The sequence below is a fragment of the Salmo trutta genome, chromosome 16, assembly GCF_901001165.1.
Source record: "Salmo trutta chromosome 16, fSalTru1.1, whole genome shotgun sequence".
Lineage (NCBI taxonomy): Eukaryota > Metazoa > Chordata > Actinopteri > Salmoniformes > Salmonidae > Salmo > Salmo trutta.
Genome location: NC_042972.1, coordinates 33,140,037 through 33,162,355, shown reverse-complemented (window position 1 = coordinate 33,162,355; position 22,319 = coordinate 33,140,037). Strand labels below are relative to the sequence as shown.

Sequence of the window (22,319 nt, the reverse complement as noted above, 5' to 3'; positions counted from 1 at the left end):
CGACGGTGAGGATGCGCTGTCTTCACTGTTTTCTCGACCACGTTGAAAGTCTGCCTGCGCGAAACTGATCGGTTCATCTTCCCACAGCGTATCTCAGATCATCGACACTTCTATTGTGCAGCGAGGAGCAAAAGGTGAGCGATATAAACAAATATTTTTTTGAAGATTTGTTTGAAATAGCCTCTATCTCTCGGAGATATTTATATTTTCACTAGGCCAACATAAGAAACATGTATGTTCACATTAAATATCGGAATGTGTGTAATTAAAAATGCTTGAATAAAGTTATAAAGTTACTGATAATTAATTGAATATCCCATATGCTTTGCATAGACTACTATGCAAAGCACATTTTTGGTTTCAAATTATTTTTTAGGCCTGGCTGTTATTCATAATTGTATTATTACAATTAGTTTTGTTATTATTCCAAAGATTAAATAGTCTCACATGTATCCATGTATTGCACAAATGTAACCATTTAAGTCTACTAGTTTTGAATCAAGTTACTCTACAGTAGTCGTACACATCTTTCATTTTCACATAAAATGATGAATTTAAACAATTTGTATTGGATATCAACATTTAAACTCTGCTTTGCAGTAATTGTGTAAGTGTTTAGATTTGTGTTAATGGTTAGATATTATCTACACTTCATTGTATCTTATGCATATGGTTGAGCTATAGTAATCAATGCAATTAATTAATATAGTGAATAATATACTCTATTCATTTAGTAGGCCTAAATGTATATCAATCTGAAAATATATTTCCTTCCCCCAATAGAATGCTCCTGGCACAAGATGTCTGATTTACAGGCGAGCAGTGGAACCTTAGATATTCTCTGCTACGACTTAAACTCACCACAAAAAAAACAGAGAAGCAAGTTTTTATGAGGAACAGAACATTTTCTCAATACTGTTTCGATAAATACTGACTTTTGAAAAAAATCACCTTCAAACAACCATATCTGAGAGGGGAATTTATTAGTCTACCCAAGAGGAAAACAGACTCAGGATTAAGCAATGAAAAATACATAGAAAAAGAGAAGCATAAGGAAGGAGGAATAGGAACAAATACAAGAGATTTAAGCGCTCTTTCATTCCTCTCCACTCATCCTTGGACCAGACAAGTGAGTGCCCTTCACTGAATGCCGTGGGTAAGATGGACTCCTTTGGGAATACTGGAGCAGACCCCACCTGACAGCTCTCCAACTGAGAAATATAAGGACATTCCACCAGGAGATCCTGCTGCCATTCTGGCTGAAAAATATTTATATTTTTAGAGAACCCTCTAAAACAATCTACACTCCATCCCAGGGAAAAACCTTGCATTTATCCTTCCAAAGAACTGGATGTGTGACTTAGTCAGTTTCAACCCATGTCTGTAACACTGAGCACTGAGAAGGTTTCCACACTCAACTGGCTGGTTTCACCTCTAGCCCTCTGAAAGAAAATAACATACTACATTTGATATCAGTGAGATCTTTACTGAAAAGAAGGATGAAGAAAGTGAATAAATATTGTTTTGCGGATGAAACGTTTTACCTTAAAAAATAAATGTGGAGAAAAAGGTGTTGACAAAGTAGAGGATAAACCTAGAAAAACATTTTAAAAATGAACGGAATGAAAACATGTTTTGCATTCTCTTCCTGACATTTGACTTCAACGACTCCTGACTTTGCGACATTGAGCTTTGCTCTTCCTTAAGTGTCCTATAGCATCTCATTCCTGTTTTTACGTTGAAATCTACAATATTTATAGTCTTTCCTCACAACCCTCCTACCTTTTCACTCTCCCTCATTTACATCTTATTTCCCTTAGGTAAAATTAACTACTTCACCCCCTACTCCCAGTGTAGAACCTCTCTGTCCCATCGCCTTTCCCCCCTTAGCCCCTCTCTCACCATCTTTCCCCCTAGTCCTGGTTTTCCCAGAGTTCATTCTGGCTGGCACCACCATTCCGGCCAAGGGGGAGGAGGACTTCCTCACGCTGGCCGCCTCCCGGCTCAGCCGCAGGAAACGTGTCATCGGGGCAGGAGTGGGCGTGGCCATGGTGCTGGTGCTGCTGGTCGCCATCCCCTTATTGGTTCACACCACCAAAGGGGGGGCGTCTGGAGGCGGGAGCACCCATTATGAGATGCTCGGCAGCTGCAAGATGGTGTGCGACTCTTTCACCCCCCCACAGGGCAGCCATGAGCTGACCGCTGTCTCCCCCCAACCCCCAGACTTCACAGGGAGAAGGGGCAAGTCTGGGTTTCGTGGGAGCCCTGGCCCCCCAGGCCCCAGAGGTCCCACAGGAGAACCAGGCAAGCCAGGCCCCCCTGGTCCCCCTGGCCCTGGCCCAGGGGGCTATGTCCCCTCCTTCTACAGCCCCAAGATCGCCTTCTACGCTGGCCTCCGCAAACAGCATGAAGGGAGTGAGGTGTTGAGGTTTGACGACGTAGTGACCAATGTGGGGAACTACTATGAACCCAGTACTGGCAAGTTCACCTGCCCCCTACCTGGCATCTACTTCTTCACCTACCATGTCCTGATGAGGGGCGGAGATGGGACCAGCATGTGGGCCGACCTAAAAAAGAATGGACAGGTGAGACAGAGAGGAGTGTGTGTTGTTGTGTGTGTGATGAGCTAGACAGATGAGCACACAATTAATCCTACACTAAAAGTCAACAGTTCAGCTGATTTAGTCTAAGAACCCCTGATACACCTATACCTTCTTGTATCACTTCTACTTCCATTATCCCATAATATGTGTTTCTTCTTGTCAGAAGCCTCTCTGAAAAAGAGAAAGGGTTATAATCGGGGTTTGGAACCAAAATTATTTTACAATGGTTTCGTTCCGAACAGAACCCCTATTTCTTTCATTCCGTTCCAGTGTTCCGACCAGAAAAGAAGGTTCTGAACTGGTTCGAAACCAAAAAAGCAACTGTTCATATAGTTCCTTTTCATACTTTTTTAAACCTATCAAATGAACATATTTTTTTTACAAAAATAGCTCCTTAATTTACTTCACCAGTTAGCACAAACAGAGAAGCTTGCTATGGAATGCGTAAGTTAGTTGTTTACATGTTTGATTGGTCAGATAAGTGCAGGCACGAGATGCAAATGAACTTTCACCAGTGGGGAGAGGGCGAGAGTTAGGAGTAAACATGGAGGGGGCTTGGCTTGAAGCGCTGAACATCATGACATGACGTGAACTGGAATGTGTTTAGGTTATAATTGGCATGATAACTTCACATAATTATATACCAGACATTAGGAATGTAACAGGAATAATAACATTATTAACCAGTTCTAAAGATTTGAAAATAACGGTTCTGTTCTGGAAGACTACAGATCTTTCCAGGCTACCCAGCCACATCACTCTGGCCAAACTGACGTTTCTTCTCCACGATGAGTCTGCATTTGCCTCCCTCCCCTACGATATCTAGAATGCTAACACATTCTGACCATTCTGATTGGTCCCAGAAACCAATGGGTTGGGCCGGCCTACATGATGACGTTATCAACTTTGATACTCTGATTGGTTCAATTTCTTAGAGACGATCCAATCGCTGATTAATTTGCTTTGTACAACGCCCCTCATTTTGAAGTCACACAAACAACTTCTAGGATGGCAGATTCATACTGAATGTATGTAGAGATCGATAGAGTGGAATTCAGAGTGAGTTATCAGGCACCTAAAGTTCACTTTCATTACCGGTTCTGTTTCCGTTCCTTGAACAATTTAATAATTTTTAGGTTTTCGGTTCTGTTCCCAGAACCGGTTCCAAGCTCTGATTATAATAGGTATTTTGGAGTTGTATGCATATGTGTCTTCATGCTCAGTCAGTAAAGCATGGCGCTTAGGTCCTGGGTTCGATTCCCGTTGGGGCCACCCATACGTAAAATTTAGGCTCGCATGACTGTAAGTCGCTTCAGATAAAGTGTCATATTATTATATTATTGAAGGAAAAGGCTGAGAAATTTGGTATATATTTGCCCATTATCTTTTGAGTCAAAGTTAATTTGCAAGGTTTGTTAAGAGATTTAGAAGCCAGTTTGCCTAATTGAATATCCAAGTACCTTGAGACAATTTTTGTCTGGTAGGAAGCTTAACCAAAGGACCTACATTTTACACAAGTATACTCAGAGTATTATTGTTTAAACATGAAAGATCAGATAAGTAGAACAGTGTAACGCTTACATATTCCAATCAACTAGGAAGTATGTTATGCCCTCACGTTCTAAACCTTCAACACTAACCATTTAACTTTTAGCTAGGCCGAATGACATGGGTTGAATGTTTCCATTTGGTATTTTATTATTGGTAAGATTGTGGGATGGCCATAAATAACAATGGCACATGTTTGAAGGATGAATTAGCAAAGCAATCTAGATTAAACATAAACATTTAAAACAAGGGAAGTTGAGGTAAAATAGATTATTTTGCAGACAAAGTAGAATGAGAATAAAATAACTCATCCAACATTTGTATAAGAACAAGTAAGCCCTCACTTAATAATTCAACAATCCATTTTCTCGGGATATCATCAAAAGGCTTTTAAAAAAGTTCCCTAAAGATATAGTGAATTGCTCCTGGAGGACACAGAGAAAATGAAGGCCTAAAGTGCCTGAACGGCAAACTGCACACACCAAACTGGAATGGAATAGAAGACAAAAAGTGTAACACTTTGCTAGGTTCCACCTCCTGATTTGGGCAGCAGGAGAGAGAGAAGGCAGTGACAGCTATGCGATCAAGAGGATAACGATCCTCCATATTTCTGTGGAGTGACGCCAAAACGCAACAGCTGGCTACTGTCCTCTGAGGATCTCCGGCTTTAACATCAATAAATAAACAAGCAAAAAAATTGTAATAAATAATAGCCATCTGGAGATGACAAGCTTGAGGAATTAAACCCTGACTCTATTGAGGTTTCATTTTGACGTGTGTGGTGTGGAACAGAAGAGCTACACAGAGGGATTACCATAGAGGAATAGAATACGACTCACTTTGCATTGTGTTTGATGAAACACTGGTGGTTGATTTCTTTACACATAATTTACAAGCTGTGTAGTCAGGCAGCGGTGTGTTGCTAAGTCGACCCTGACCCTGATAGCTACTGCTTATTCAGGACAGATTGGTAGGCATCAACAACTTGAACCAATCCATCATAAAATCTCTATAAAACTGTCTTCAGGGGAAATGCTGAGTTTAGTATTTCTTACCTTTAATAAATTAGTACAAACAATTACAACTAAGGTTAGTTACACTTACACTATCTTCATCAGACAATTTTTACTGGGTTGAATGTATACCCCCAACCAAAGAACTCAAGTCCAGTCAAGCTCTTATGCACTATAGCCATAAAGGAAGGATGTTAGGGGTTTTGCATCGTGGTCTGGTCAAATTTCAAGTGTTGGCCTTAATGTAATACTGTATCTCAATCATCTAACCATCTCCCTGTAAATATAGGCAGAGTACATGTTACCATCTCCATTATATAAATGTTACCTACCCAATTGGTGGTGGAATGGATCTGAAGGCCCATGAACGCACCCTAAGTTACCATTCATTTTTATCCTTGGATCCTGTACCATCCTGGCACTTCGCCCAGCTTTCCCAATACACCCAAAACACAGGCTTTTTATTTGACCAGGTCTATTAAGAGGTAGATTCCGCTCTGCCTCCCCGCTCATTGATTTGACAGGGTGTGAATAAAGTGCACAGTAAAGAAGACGGACAGGAAAATGCCAGGGATAATTGGTAGACCTTGTTTGTTGCGTGCTGTCACTGAAATTGTCATTCCTGTCCTGTACCGGCGTTAAATAATTCATGGCCTTTAGATTAGATCCTCTCCACTCCACTCCACCCCACCCCCCCATCGCTTCTGGCTTGTCTATTGGCTTGCCCATTAATTATCTTTTCCATCAACTAAATTATTTAACCCAATTCAGTGCCCATCCCCCTTTCACAGGCCCACTCCACTTCGTGGTCCCACTTTGCAATGAATAGACAAGAGCTCTTATAGGGGAGCTAACTGATGGGATCAATTACAAAAACACAACCCTGGGAGAACATTGCATAGCCAACACTAGAGACCAACAGATCAACGTCAAAGTTACAGCAAGGAGTACCAATATCAATGTCAATGTTTGGTATTTGCCGTGTGTAGGCATACTGTTTGGATTGTGTCAGAAATCGAAAAATGTGATTTGTCTGTTGTAGCTCCCCCTCCCATGTCCCATTTGAGTTGTTGTACCTGTCCATCTGAGTATCCAGTCAATAACTCTAGTTTTAAACAAGGCAACAGCAAACATGTCGTCCCCCACGAAAATCCATTATGGTTGACCTAATGGGTCCCTGAGGCATATTTGTTCCTTATGAGGAGAGGGACCCTATGTACAGTGCATTTGTAAAGTATTCAAACCCCTTGACTTTTTACACATTTTGTTACGTTACAGCCTTATTCTAAAATTGATTTAAAAAATGCTTCCTCATCAATCTACACACAATACCCCATAATGACAAAGCGAAAACAGGTTTATAGACATTTTTTGCAAACAGAAATACCTTATTTACATAAGTATTCAGACCCTTTGCTATGAGACTCAAAATTGAGCTCAGGTGCATCCTGTTTCCATTGATCATCCTTGAGATGTTTATACAACTTGGTTCGAGTCCACCTGATTGGGCATGATTTGGAAAGGTACACACCTGTCTGTATAAGATCCCACAGTCCACTGTGGATGTCAGAACAAAAACCAAGCCATGAGGTCTAAGGAATTTTCCGTAGATCACCAAAACAGGATTTTGTTGAGGAACAGATCTGGGGAATTTTATCCTCCTGATTCCTGCTTACAAGCAAAAATGAAAGCAGGAAGCTCCAGTGACTTGGTCAATAAAAACTGGTCAGATTAAGCAGATGCTAAGCTACAGGACTGTTTTGCTAGCACAGACTGGAATATGTTCCAAGATTCTTCTGATGGCATTGAGGAGTACATCACATCAGTTACTGGCTTCATCAATAAGTGCGTCGATGACGTCGTCACCACAGTGACTGTACGTACATACCCCAACCAGAAGCCATGGATTACAGGCAACATCCACACTGAGCTAAAGGGTAGAGCTGCCGCTTTCAAGGAGTAGAACTCTAACCCGGAAGGTTATAAGAAATCACGTTATGCCCTCCGGCAAACAAACAGGCAAAGTGTCAATACAGGACTAAGATCGAATCGTACTACAAACTCTTACAGACTACACAATCGTACTACAAACTCTTACAGACTACAAAGGGAAGCACAGCCGAGAGCTGCCCAGTGACAAGAGCCTACCAGACGAGCTAAATAACTTCTATGCTTGCTTCGAGGCAAGTAACACTTAAACATGCATGAGAGCACCAGCTGTGACGACTGTGTGATCACGCTCTCTGCAGCCAATGTGAGCAAGACCTTTAAACATGTCAACATTCACAGACATTACCAGGACGAGTTCTCCGAGCATACGCTGACCATCTGTCAAGTGTCTTCACTGACATTTTCAACCTCTCCCTGTCTGAGTCTGTAATACCCTAGAAGAAAATAAATGCACACTATTACGGCGAGGTGCTGGCTAGCGGAGTAGAAAACTTGAAAATAAGGGAGAGCCGCACACACTAGGAGCTCAGATGCAAAAATGTAATATCCAACGTTTCGACAGCCAAGCTGTCTTCATCAGGGTATGAGTCTGTAATACCAACATGTTTCAAGCAGACCGCCATAGTCCTTGTGCCCAAAGAAGCGAAGACTACTGACCCGTAGCCCTCACGTCTGTAGCCATGAAGTGCTTTGAAAGGCTGGTCAAGGCTCACATCAACACCATTATCCCAGAAACTCTAGACCCATTACAATTTGCAGACCGCCCCAACAGATCCACAGATGATGCCATCTCTATTGCACTCCACACTGCCCTTTCCCACCTGGACAAAATAACACCTATGTGAGAATGCTATTCATTGACTACAGCTCAGCGTTCAATACCATAGGGCCCTCAAAGCTCATCACTAAGCTAAGGGCCCTGGGACAAAACATTTCCCTCTGCAACTGGATCCTGGACTTCCTGACGGGCCTCCCCAAGCTGATCCTCAGCACAGACCCCTCGGGTGCTTACTCAGTCCACTCCTGTACTCCATATTCACTCATGACTGCACAGCCAGGCACGACTCCAACACCATCATTAAGTTTGCCGATGACACAACAGTGGTAGGCCTGATCACCGACAACGATGAAACAGCCTATAGGGAGGAGGTCAGAGAAATTACTGTGTGGTGCAAGGACAGCAACCTCTCCCTCAATGTTATCAAGACAAAGGAGATGATTGTGAACTACAGGAAAAGGAGGACCGAGCATGCCCCCATTCTCATTGACGGGGCTGTAGTGGAGTAGGTTGAGAGCAAGTTCCTTGGCTTCCACATCACCAACAAACTAACATGGTCCAAGGACACCAAGACAATCGTGAAAAGGGCACGAGATAACCTATTCCCCCTCAGGAGACTGAAAAGATTTGGCATGGGCCCTCAGATCCTCAAAAGGTTCTTTAGCTGCCCCATCGAGAGCATCCTGATGTGTTGCTTCACTGCCTGTTATGGCAACTGGTCGGCCTCTGACCGAAAGGTACTACAGAGGGTAGTGCGTACGGCCCAGTACATCACTGGGGCCATGCTTCCACCCATCCAGGTGTCAGAGGAAGGCCCTAAAAATTGTCAAAGACTCCATCCACCCTATTTATAGACTGTTCTCTCTGCTACCGCACAGGAAGCGGTACTGGAGCACCAAGTCTAGGTCCAAGAGACTTCTAAACAGCTTCTGCCCCCAAGCCATAAGACTCCTGGACATCTAATCAAATGGCTATCCAGACTATTTGCACTGCCCCCCCCCCCCCCACCCCTTACGCTGCTGCTACTCTCTGTTATTATCTATGCATAGTCACTTTAATAACTCTTCCTACTGTACATGTACATATTTCCTCAATTACCTCGACATAACTGGTGCCCCCACACATTGACTCTGTACCAGTACCCCCGGTATATAGCCTCTCTATTGTTACTTTACTGCTGCTCTTTAATTATTTGTTACTTAAATTTCTTATTTTTTTTGTAGGTATTTTTCTTAAATCTGCATTGTTGGATAAGTAAGTAAGCATTCTACACCTGTTGTATTCGATGCATGTGACAAATACAATTTGATTTTATTTTATTCTTAAATGGAAGAAGTTTGGAACCACCAAGGCTCTTCTTAGAGCTGGCCGCCCAGCCAAACTGCGCAATCGGGGGAGAAGGGTCTTGGTCAGGGAGGTGACCAAGAACCCGATGGTCACTCTGACAGAGCTCCAGAGTTCCTCTTTGGAGATGGAAGAACCTTCCAGATTGACAACCATCTCTGCAGCACTCCACCAATCAGGCCTTTATGGTAGAGTGGCCAGCCGGAAGCTACTCCTCAGTAAAAGGCACATGACAGCCCACTTGGAGTTTGCCAAAAGGCACCTAATGGACTCAGACGATGAGAAACAAGTTTCTCTGGTCTGATGAAACCAAGATTGAACTCTATGGCCTGAATGCCAAGCGTCACATCTAGAGGAAATCTAGCACCATCCCTACGGTGAAGCATGTTGGTGGCAGCATCATGTTGTGGGGATGTTTTTCAGCAACAGGGACTGGGAGACTAGTCAGGATCAAAGGAAAGATGAACGGAGCAAAGTACAGAGTTATCCTTGATGAAAACCTGCTCCAGGGCGCTCAGGTCCTCAGACTGGGGTGAAGGTTCACCTCCCAACAGGACACAGCAAAGACAACGCAGAAGTGGCTTCGGGACAAGTCTCTGAATGTCCTTGAGTGCCCAGTCGGAGCCCAGACTTTAACCCGATCGAACATCTCCTGAAAATAGCTGTGCAGTGACGCTCCCCATCCAACCTGACAGAGCTTGAGAGGATCTGCAGAGAAGAATGGGAGAAACTCCCCAAATACAGTAGCGTCATAACCAAGAAGACTCGAGGCTGTATTCGCTGCCAAAAGGGCTTCAACAAAGTACTGAGTAAAGGGTCTGAATACTTATGTAAATGTAATTTCTGTTTTTTATTTTAGTAACATTTGCAAAAATATTCCAACAACCTGTTTTTGCTTTGCCATTGTGGGGTATTGGGTGTAGATTGATGAGGGAAAAAAACTATTTTAGAACAAGGCTGTGACGTAACAAAATGTGGAAAAAGTCAAGGGGTCTGAATACTTTCCGAATGCAATGTACCTTCATGACTTTAGGTATATCGGGGTGAGGGGCGTGATGTTTCAAAGTTAGTATTTTCCATCTCTTGTTATAGCGCCATCATCTGGCCAATCAGTATAATTTTTCAAAATAACGGATCTCTTTGGCAAGATGTTTCGGAAAAATCGGGCCAGTGGTGTCTGAGATATCGTGTAGGTTAGCTAGACTCATATCCCTGAGCCTGTGTGCCAAATTTCATCACTCTGATACTCTTGACTATTTCTGCCAACTTTACCATACCACCAACTTTTTTCCGGCCCTTTTCTTGTATCTGAAAGGTATTGCCGGTATCAAAGCTAAAACATTTATTTCCGCCTAATGACCTAGTAATCATTTTGGTACATTTCTGTCGACGGCTTAGTATGAAACATAGCCGTAATGCTGTGGCAGCATTGGCACACACTACGCTCTTAAACTCTTGATGGTTGCGAGGCAGTGCCAGTTAACCATCCTCCTGCCAGCTCCCTAACTTTGCGAGGCATGTCACTTCTCCCATCTCTTCGCATAGCCCACTATTTTCTTAACCACAGAAGAATTACTGTGTGAATAAATATCACTGAATTACAAAAATATTGGAAGAAAATAGGCTAATGCAATTGAAGGCATGTATCAAATTGTTTCTTACTGAAACTCCCAAAGTTATCCAATTATTGTAATACATTTGAAGCAATAGGCTACCCGCCTGTCGTCAATTAGATTATAATTTCAGCATCGTTTTTATTGGAACAGCACTATTGCCCTGCTTTGAGACAAGCGTGGGGACTCGTCTTGATAAATCAATCGATGTCAGATTCTCTGTTTGGATATTGGTTAGGCTACAATTAGGCTGGGGAAATGTTAGCTAAGTTGAGGTGAGGGCTGCTCATGGCCATCTTGTCTAGTTGGCTCATTTATTAGAACATTTTGCCAGCATGTTATGGAGTTTAACAAGTGGATTATTTTGCTCTTCACTCCCAGTTGCTTAGTATCCTAGCCCTACTCCTGACCAAAAGCCTGTGACTTCACTGACTTGTCTCAATTAATGTGATTTTGTTTCACTGAATTTCCGTCTGTAGGCTATTTGGTGAATTGGTTTCTGGCTGGGCCAGTAAGTGGAGGTGGTATAGCTCATCTATCACTGATCAGAAACATTTAGCATGCTATAATGTACCAGAAACCAAGTGTTGGCCTATTATTTTGCTCGATCACATATAGGCAACTCCAAAAGTCCGCAGAGGTTATGAAATATGAACACAAGACTCGCTTTTGAAAATAGGATTGCTATTATTTTCTATGGGTATCATGATGAAGATATTGTAAATGTAAGACCCTATGCCTGCACCCTAACAAAGTGGAGTGAGGGTAGGAAAGAGATTAATTGTGGCTCTTTTTCAAAATATCACTTTTTTATAAGACAGCGGTTCCACACATTCCAGTGACACAAGTTGTGTGGGAAAAATATTATTTGTGTTTTATTCTGTTGTATTCCATTATATTCTTACTACAAAATATATGTGTGTTAACTGTGATTGGGGTATTAATGAACAAAATAATGAACTATTGATGTCATTAATTTGGACATAACATAATTAAACCCAAAATATACCATTCTATTGTTTTGAAAATACATGTTATTAGTCTTATAATATTTCTTAGGACCTGCCTAAACAAATTAATAATGAATGTCTTTTTGATGGTGTATATTACTACTGCTACCACTCGTTGCCGACATGTTCACGGGAGGTAGAAAATGTATATACAGGCAAGAATGTGGTAACAATGGGCCTGTTTGTAAGGGGGTCATATAAACATGGCCCAATACATTTTAAGGCCAAAATACAGTAAATCCTATGTGAAAGCAGTAAGAGTCAAACAGATGAAGAGATATAAACACGTGACCGTTATAGCGCCACAGTGTGGTCGATATGAATGTTCTTGCATATGTTGAGTCTTGACAGTGTTTGCAACATGTGTGTTACAATACGAATATCCTTTATTTATATGCATTTATGTGCCAGACCACACCCATGTAATTGCTTATTGGTCAATAGCGGTTGTGTTGTTTTGGGTACTAGTATGGAAAATATTGACTTGAGAGAACTTTGTCCATAGATGCCACATGTTAAGTTTCGTGCAGATCGGTCTTACCATGCCAGAAGAGTTGCGTTTTAAGTGTTTTTCACAAAATTCTAAATGGTGGAAAATCCATCATGGCGGAGCTAATGAGTCCCTGAGGCATATTGGTTCCTTGTGAGGAGAGGGACCTATGTACCGAATTTCATGACTTTAGGTCAATCGGGGTGAGGGTCTTGGCCTTTCAAAGTTAGCATTTTCAATCTCTTGTTATAGCGCCACCATCTGGCCAATCAGTGTAATGTGTTAAATGCCGTATCTCTATGGCAAGATGCATCATTCACCCAAGTTTCATCAAAATCGGGCCAGTGCTGTCTGAGATATCGCATGTGACTAACGTACGAATGTACTAACGGACGGAGACAGATACAGTTCCCTCCCCGATTTTCATCGTGGGGGAGAATAACTATGTACTGTAAGTGTGATTTACATTGATTATAACTCAGAGGGCAGATCTAGGTGTGTGTTTTAAATTGTGTCATATTGACACAGAGATGCAGTTTATCCGCGGCACGTCAAAGGGAGGTGGGATTAAGACACAGCCGGGGGAGAGATGACTGTAAAGGGAAGCAGGCTGCAGAGAAGTGGGGCGACAGAGAGATCAAGAGAGGAGAGAGATGGATGGATAAACAGAGGAAAGCGGACATAGGGGGATGAGAGACACAGCTACAGCATGGCCAACATGAGAGGGTAGGATCAGATCAACATAAAGAAGACAGATGGATAGAATGAACGAAAGAGGGGAGATGGAGTGAAAGAGAACAAGGCCAGTGTAAGGACAGAAAGGTGGAAGAAGTTAAATGAATCAAAGACCTTATTGACAGTCGTAGATCTCTGAATATCTGATATTGCTAAATGGATGATGAATCCTTCACGTGTTCCTTGACATCTTGTCCAGTGTACCTTTTAGACATCTATGATTAGGAGGGAAATTACGTCTGATCCTCACAACTGACAAGCCTGCATACCCTACTGAGCCGTCAGATCTCTACTCTCCATGTTTCTTAAGCCACCAAACGATTTTTGTTAAAGCAAGTGACCTTTCCTATGAATTTATAATTTACAACCAATATAGATTTTGCCCTTTTGCGATGATGAGCTGGGAGTGGGATTATCATGAATATTTATAGCCGGTGCATGGATTGGTCATTTTGGGAGTGTCTAGGCCCATCCCTCATGTTGGCCGCATATTTCTTCTATGACTAATAGTTTATGATGAGTCCAGTGCAGAGCTGCTGCTAACCGATTTAGACCCAACATGTCTGCTCAGAAGCTTTGTGCAACTTGTGACACCATGTCCCCATTATAGGACTGTGGCATTTAGTTTGATTTGACCTATTGGAAAAAGAGACCTGGAGGACAGACCGAGCACTAATTAAGCCCAACACAACATTGGAACCGCTGCCCTGATTCCTGCTCACATGGCTCAACTCTTTGCACTTCTTCTCACAGAGGACATACAACTGGAGAGTTAGTGTATTTTCCATTCAGTTGGATAGTGCAGTGTCAATATAGGACATAATATGTCCTCTGCTCTGTTGGACCGGATCCCTTCTGAAGTGAACATGACTGTGTTTTCGTATCAGTGTTTTTGATACGAAAACACAGTCATGTTCACTTCAGAAGGGATCCGGTCCAACATCAACTCAATTAGCTCATTAATTAAGGATGCTAGTAGCTAGTAGCTAATTTCTGGGCAACTGTGTGACACATTGTGTGAAGCGCTATATCTTATTTAGTGGGCTTGATGTGTCCGCTGTCAGGATTAGTAGCTACTAATCACTGGGTTTCAGTGGAGGTGTTAGTTTAGAACAGCCTTCCAGATACTGTCTGCTACACAGGAATTAATGACTACATTTGTTTGGCCTTTCCGTTACTTGTCATCCAGCTTTTGTAAGACATACAGGTGACTTTGAAACTGTAACAGCAAAGCTTATATTTAATTGCATATTCATTACTCTTCCTGTAGATTTATTGTATAACCACAAAAAACACAACTTTGCATTACATCACTACGTTATATAGTAGGGCACATTTTCCAAACGATGGTTTTTTTCATCATGTACTGTTTCATAAGTCAGGGTGGCAGGGAGCTTAGTGGTTAGAGCATGGATGGGCAACTTTGATGGGGGCGGGGGCCACACAATATCTGAACTCATCACGATGGGCCACAGCGGCTCGCGGGTCTGTGTATCCACATCCATACCCACACATGCATTCAGAGCTGGCTCTAGCCTTTTGGGGGTCCTAAGTGAAATTTTGTTGGGGGTCACCTTCTGAGCAAAACATTTTAGCAGCCTCCCTCTTGACAGCAGAGAGAAAGTAAGGTTTAGAGTTAATTTCCTCCAAATGTACACACTTTGCCATGGGGCAGAGAGAAGATTTTGCAATTGTATAACTAATATCAGGCAATTGCAATTATATTCGTTTTGCCATGTGTCAGTGAGAAAAATTTGCAGTTTTACAGCTCATTTCCTGCAATTCTACACGTTTTGCCATAGGGTGGATGGTGATGTTTGCCGTTTTTAATATGATATCTGAGTGAGAGTGACTAACAAAATCAAAGGGGAGTGAGTGAGAGTCACTAAAAGTCAATGGGGGCACCCTGGTCAGTAATTCCACAATGATTTCTACACTTTTAGATCGTCTAGCCAGCTAACTTACCAATCTAAAACATGTTAGCTGACATGGGCGAATTGATTGACTGTCAGTGACTGACATAACAAGAGAAACTGCTGATGCACAACCACATCTCGAAATTGCACCTCTACTATTGTAACTCTTAACAATAAGTTGAGACCCCGTGGGCCTGCAAAAGGGGACCGCCAGTTGCCCATCCCTAACTTAGAGCGTTGCGCTAGTAATTGAATGCCCAAGCTGATGAGGTGAAAAATCTGTCGATGTGCCCTTGAGCAAGGCACTTAATTGTAATTGCTCCAGGGTCGCCGTTGATAATGTCTCATTTCCAGTTCACACATGCGTATTAATACACACTTGTACATTTGTGAAATAGGACAAATATATGCACCCACCTTATTAATATTATTAAGTCGGTACACCACAAATGCAGTTTTGCCATCTCTCTCACACACACAGCATTATACTGTATTTACATTCATTTCTTTAATTATCACTGAGGCATTAATACAGTGCAGACTTAGGCCTCCCTTCTCTTTCTTTTTCCTTCTTTTGTTTCATCTATGTTTTCCTTCTCATTTTGCCTTGCACAGTCCTTCAAAAGTTCATCCCAAAGGTTGGGTTTTCTCATTGAGTAGTGTTCAAATGTCAGAATTGGTTTGATAAAGACCATTTTTTGTGTAAGGGGGGATAAAGAACATTTAGCCCTTTGAGATCATAGAAATGTATATGACATTAGAAATATAACATTTGCAAGAATAGACAGTAAAGGCTAATAGTATGGCATTACCCATGACTCATGGTATTATATAATGAGGGAACTAAAGGTAGCCAATTAAGAATTTCTCCCCACCATGACAGCTCGATCACTTTGTGAAAATGTCAGCAGTGTGCGATGTCTTAGAATTGGCTGAACATTTGAAGTAAATCAGTCACGAGATGTTTGCATGACCTGACCACACACATAGGTGGCATTGTAATCAGATGATATGGAGGAGAAAACGCTGGTTAGCAAGGCCCAAGAAAATATGTGTGTCTGAGGGCATGCATGCTTGTGTGTCTGCCTTCCTGCGTGCTTGTATTGGTAAATATCCCAAGAATTCCAATATTAATATTTTCCAAATTGTAAATAGGGGCCAGCAAATGACCAGTCACTGACTAAGTGGCACATTACGTAATGTCATTGCACAACCTTTGGCTGCTTCATAGTTGATGCTCTGCAGGTAGAGCCGTCTGTAGCTGAAACCCCTTTTTATCCAATTAAACTGTCTCCACCATTGGAACATTCCAGCCCAGAGCCAATTAGAGACTTTCTAATCAACGTCTTGACACCATAGGTCCAGAGTGTCATGGCAATATATTAGCATTTAGCATGCCAATTAGGGGTCAGACCCACACGGCTGCTAAAGGCTTCCACAACCTCCCCCCTAATGGTAAGAGCACACCTTAACACAGCACGGAGAGAGAGAGGAGAGAGAGAACCACAGCATTGTATAAACTGGATATTTCCATCAGTCCTCCATACCCCCTCCTCGACCCCTGCCTCTCTACCCATATATATAGTGGTCCCACAGGTGAGTTTAAGAGACCCCTCTCAATCGTCTCGCTCCGCTCTGAGAGGTCTGTACATCACGGTGAATGAATCCTGTCACTTTTATTACTAGAGGAGCAAGGCACCACTGCAAAACACCAAAATAACAGAGACTACACAGACCCCCAAGTCTCATTCCTGCCTTCCAGAAATAGGTTCACTTGATCAGTTTGTTATCCAACAGGCTCCCTCTCTCCCCATCCCCCCAGGCCCCCTCCATTTTGGCTCCCCTCACCCCCGTCTTGTGCTTAGACTGTTAAAGTGCCACACAGCTGCTCTCTCCCATGTTCTCTCATTCTAAATCTCTCTCACTTCCTCTCTTTTTCATAGTCTCTCTCTTCTCTTGACCTCTTTCCCCTGTACTTGCCTCTACTTCTCTGCCTCCTGTTCTCCACAGCCTCTCTGCCTCCATCTCCACCTCCCGCTCTCCTTTCTGTGTCTTTTGCGCCCTTGCACCACCTCTCTCTCGCCTCTGTGTTTTTAGCTCCCTCTCGCCATACATCTCTCTCTCTCTCTCCCTCCCTCTCTCTCCTATTTAATGGTGCCCCTAATGAAAAGTGGAGGCAGTGTTATCCTCCCTGTCGTCCCGCGGGCTCTCGCTCTCCCCAGCAGCAGCAGCAGCTGAAGTCGGCACGGCATTTGGCCGACAGACAGAAATTTACTCCCTTGTCGATATCAATCTCCACTGCAGTTGACAATAATCCTGATTTGCCTTCCTCTCTTTCACATTCCCACTGCACCCCCCTTCCTCCCCTCTTAAAGGAAACAAGGTTTCATTTTGATAGTTACTGAGAGACCAAAATGAGACTCACTGCTCTGGTTCTATCAGACTGCTCTGCCTGTTCCTGTCGCCCCCCTGGCTTGACAAAATACAGTGTTTGGTAATGAAATCTTTGAAATTATGATTCATATTGACTTTTTTGCCACTACATAGTCATTTGATTTGAGCTTGTGGACTCAAAAACAGAACCATCTTTCATCTGTAATTGGTAGCCTATGCTCTGTTCAATTACACAAATTACTCTTTGCTGTTTGACCATGCAATTACTTTAGAGTTGAGGGTAATATCATAAATAACACTCTATATATACACGTGTACTCATTTTCATATATTGGTTTCACTAACATAGTTTTAAAATGTAATACAATGAAGGTTCATTGTTGGGAAGAATTGCTGTTGAGCCACTAGGTTATATAGGAAGTACAATGCAACCATACATTAATCATAAACATGACACATTAAATGTCAGCGACTGCATATATTTTCTGCTGTCTGAGCCTTAGTGAAGTAATGTCCCCTATGGACCCATGCCAGAAGAGTCATAAATAACCAGGCCTCCTTAGCAAATATAATTAACTGAATGACATGTTTAAAGGGTAATTGCAGGGAGGAGGGGTAAACACCAGCACTGTCATAGCTCTTGTTATGACCCTTTAACATGTGGGCTATTCAAATAGACAGAACGGTCATGGCATTTGCCCTTGAATTCAAGAGTGTGCAGTGTCACAGGTTAAATAAAAACTGGCCAATATCTCTGAAAGTTTGAATATTGGTTCTGTGAAAGTTCCCAGAGCATTTGTTAGGTTGCTGCAAATGTTTTCATAACACAAAAACTGTCCAGTTGTGCTAATGATTATACAATGTTTGTATAAAACATTCACCTGATGTTGCAAGATATTTTGTTGTGGCAGTATGTTCTAAAAACATTACTTGGAAATGTGTTTTATTACTTTACCTGGAAACCAAATGAGAACTTTTGGGGAATGTTCTGTGGTGGTTGTTACAGATAGTGTACACTATATTTTATACACTTGTATTTTATACACTTGTATTTTATTCTACATTGTAGAATAATAGTGAAGTCATCAAAACTATGAAATAACGCATATGGAATCATGTAGTAACCAACAAAAAGTGTTAAACAAATCAAAATATATTTTTAAAGTAGCCACCCTTTGCCTTGATGACAGCTTTGCATCAGCTTTGGTGGATATTCCTGCAGTCAACTGCACACTCCCTCAAAACTTGAGGCCACTCTAAAAGGTACAGTTTTGTCACACAACACAATGCCCAAGCACAAGGTGCACATATGTAATGATCATGCTGTTTAATCAGCTTCTTGATATGTCACACCTGTCAGGTGGATGGATTATCTTGGCAAAGGAGAAATGCTCACTAACAGAGATGTAAACAAATTTGTGCACAACATTTTAGAGAAATAAGCTTTTTGTGTGTATGGAAAGATTCTGGGGTCTTTTATTTTTCAAATCAAATCACATTTTAGCTCATGAAACCATGGGACCAACACTTTACATTTATATCTTTGTTCAGTATATATCTACAGTCCACCTGAGATACATAAACTATGTAGACTACTAAGGAAAATAAAAACTACTAGTCCAGCAGCTTTTATAGACAAAAATAATGAATTTGTATTCTGACCTCCCACCACTGTTTCTTGAGCCCATCTGACCGCAGAAGCCTATTGTGTGTCCCATTTATTGTGATTGTATGGAGTTATTGAGGAGTGGGAGCTATTAGGGAGGGAGCTGGCATGGCTGTTCCACTACCAATTACCGAACCCTGTAGCCTGGCCTAACGCATCTGGGGGCTGGTGGAGGGGGTCCAGGGAGACCTGCCACAGCAACGCGCTGTTAATCAATCCGATTTAGAGCGGACAGGGACACGCCAACACTGCCATGGCGGGGGAAGAAACTGTGAGCGTGACCTGCATCTCATTCTGGGGAAAGAAGGAAAAAAAGATGGATTGATGGGTCCAGAATGAAGAGATAGTGAGGGGATGGAGGAAGGATGATGGAGGAGATGTTAGATGGAGAGGGAGAGACAGAACAATTAATGGAGTAATGTGAGCTGAATTAAAAACAACAGGAATGTATTGATTAATTTGAGTCTTCGGGAAGAAGAAAAAAAGACCCAAGCAACAAGCTGTACATGGAAACAGATAGCCTGGCTATTAGACTATAGGAAACTAATGAGTTAATTGTATATGTGCAAAAGAAAACTCATTATTGCCAACAAGTTTGTGAAGAAATGGTTAGTTTAGTCTCGTCTGACAGGTTGAGATGATGGAACATATCCTCAGCCAGGCCTAAACCCTGGGAGAGAGACAAGGATGGAGTGAGGGTATCAGATTTGCAATCATTAATATGAATGCACTAGTGTATTTTATTTTTCCAGGATTAAATAGATCCCATGCTTGAGCAGTTGGCTATTTATCTGGTGATGGTACTATTCATTATAAGCAGCTTTAGTTATTAGGCCTACAAACATACAATTAATAAATGGCACAACTTAAGATGTAGTGCAACTCATTACAATCCATTTGTGCACAAAAAATGTTATACCGTGAGCACTGTCTAAATGCAACAATTTCAGAGATTGACACTGGTGAAGCATGTCTTCCCTGACCCCAACTAAACCATCTAGGAGGCGATCTCTAGAATTGTCCCACTGCAACAGGTTGCTGAACATCCCAGTAAATCGATAGAGTGCAAGTTTGTGTTCTCAATGGAGGTTCTGGGTCAAAGGTCAATGCACAGCTCATCTATTTGGAGCGATACATGCCCATTGGACAGGAAGGCCTTTGTACCTATGATGTTATACCAAGACCCCTGAGTGAAGGAGGAAATCATATTAAACGTCTCAGAGAGAAAGAATAGAGAAGGAGAGAGGGAGAGGGAGATTGGAGGAGAGCGAGAGGAATAGAGAGATTACTGATTAATAGAAAGGGGAGATTGGTGAGGGAAGCTGAGAGAGAGAGAGGTGAAAATAAAGGAAAGAGGAAAATACAGGAAAATATTACCAAGAGGATTTGGTGATATCTACAGTATATACCGATATACCTTCTTCTGGGCTATTACCAGTGAATATTTATGATTTATAGTATATGTGTGTTGGGGGAGATGATGCCATCTTGGAAAGGTAGTTGTAAATTAAGACAGGGATGAGCCATAATTCCCCCATGTGACTTCCTCCTCATCCTGGGAATTAACATTTAGATGACCATGATGAAGGCTCAACCTCAGGCTATGGGGCAGTAGGTATCCTAGTGGTTAAGAGCATTGGGCCAGTAACTGAAAGGTTCAGCTTTCAATCATCCACGTGGGTGTACTGTATACTCCTAAAAACCAACGAGGAGGTGGGAAAAGCAAGTTCTATTTTAGCGCCTGGCTACGCAGACATTCGTTAACACGTGCGAGCAGTTTGGCTGAAATGATTGAATAACATGTATGTGTAAAAACAAATGATTATGTGGTCAGCATGTTATTCACTTTCTTCAACCCCCCCGTCTTTCTTTCACGCTATCTGTTTCTCTCTCTCTCTCTCTCTCAGGTGAGGGCCAGTGCCATTGCCCAGGATGCTGATCTGAACTATGACTATGCTTCCAACAGCGTCATCCTGCACCTGGATGTGGGGGACGAGGTGTGCGTGCAGCTCGACGGGGGCAAAGTTCACGGAGGAAACACCAACAAATACAGCACCTTCTCTGGCTTCCTCATCTACCCTGACTGAAGGCAGCCACATGTTACACACACAGACACACAACCATACACACACAACTACACACACACACATTCTCCCAGGCAAACAAATACAGCAACTTTTTCAGGATCCTCATCCAACCTGATTCTCTCAACCACTCTCTCTTCTCTCTCTTTTTTTCCCTCTCTCTCTCCCTCTCACTCCATTGCTAAAACACACAGTATTTAGAGAAACCGATGCAATGGGAAAAGGACATGTATAATGGCTCTGTGTTTTTAATGTCTAGATAATGGTCATACCATAACATTCCAAACCAAGTGTAGTTGCAAGGCATCTAATGTGCATATAGACTGTGTATATAGACATTTTTATTTAATACACAGACCCACACACCCATTTGTTTGTCATGTGTTTTGTCATTCTCGTGATATCAATGAATCACATATATGTAAATGAAACTAACATGTAAGTATGGGGTGACAAACAAGAATTATGTCAAGACAAAAACTTGTTTAAAGATCATCTTGATATCGTGTGTATTCTTAAAGTTACATATATATTCACTTCTGATGCGCACACATCTGTGTGTATGATCATGTATGTGGATGCATACCTACATGACTCGCATACAACTCTTTCACACACAGTGATTCATTGAACTTCCCCTATCTAGGGTTGCATTGACACGAGCTGACCATTTCGGCCACCAATGTGGAATTTAGTAAAATGGTCTCAGATTGCAGACTGTAAATGGAAGACTTCGAGGTTGGTTGCGGGGCTTCCCGCCTCCCTTCTTCGCTCCAAGATGGATTTCCAATACGGCTGAAGACACCAAATGAGAAAAGTCATGAATATATTGATCGGAGCTGATAATACACCCAACACCACGAACATCATCCAGTGTGGTGTGTGTAAGATAAGTATCATGTTGTTAGTTTTACCTACATGGCCCCTGCCTATAGCTAAGGGGGGTGGGGAGGGGTGATGGTAGTCCCCTCACACACAGGATATCAATGATGAGGCTTATGGTAGACAGATACAGTATTTTTCCAGACCTTATGGTGGATGACAGAGCATCATCATGTTCCACTAATGAGTCCATCCTTTGTTTAAACCCTCAAACCCTATTCCTATATTCACTTTACATTCAATTGATAACAGAGCAATTTAAACTGGGAGTCGAAACCAGACATAATCAGAAA

At 42.1% G+C, this 22,319-nt stretch overlaps 1 protein-coding gene across 1 annotated transcript; it reads left to right on the top strand.

The window, feature by feature from the left end:
• The first annotated feature begins 1,275 nt into the window (after nt 1–1,275).
• LOC115150587 (complement C1q-like protein 4) lies at nt 1,276–21,513 on the top strand. Its single transcript, XM_029694034.1, has 2 exons — nt 1,276–2,585; nt 20,968–21,513. The coding sequence occupies exons 1-2, from the start codon at nt 2,049–2,051 to the stop codon at nt 21,145–21,147; spliced, it is 717 nt and encodes a 238-aa protein (XP_029549894.1). The 5' UTR covers nt 1,276–2,048; the 3' UTR covers nt 21,148–21,513.
• The last annotated feature ends 806 nt before the right edge of the window (nt 21,514–22,319 follow it).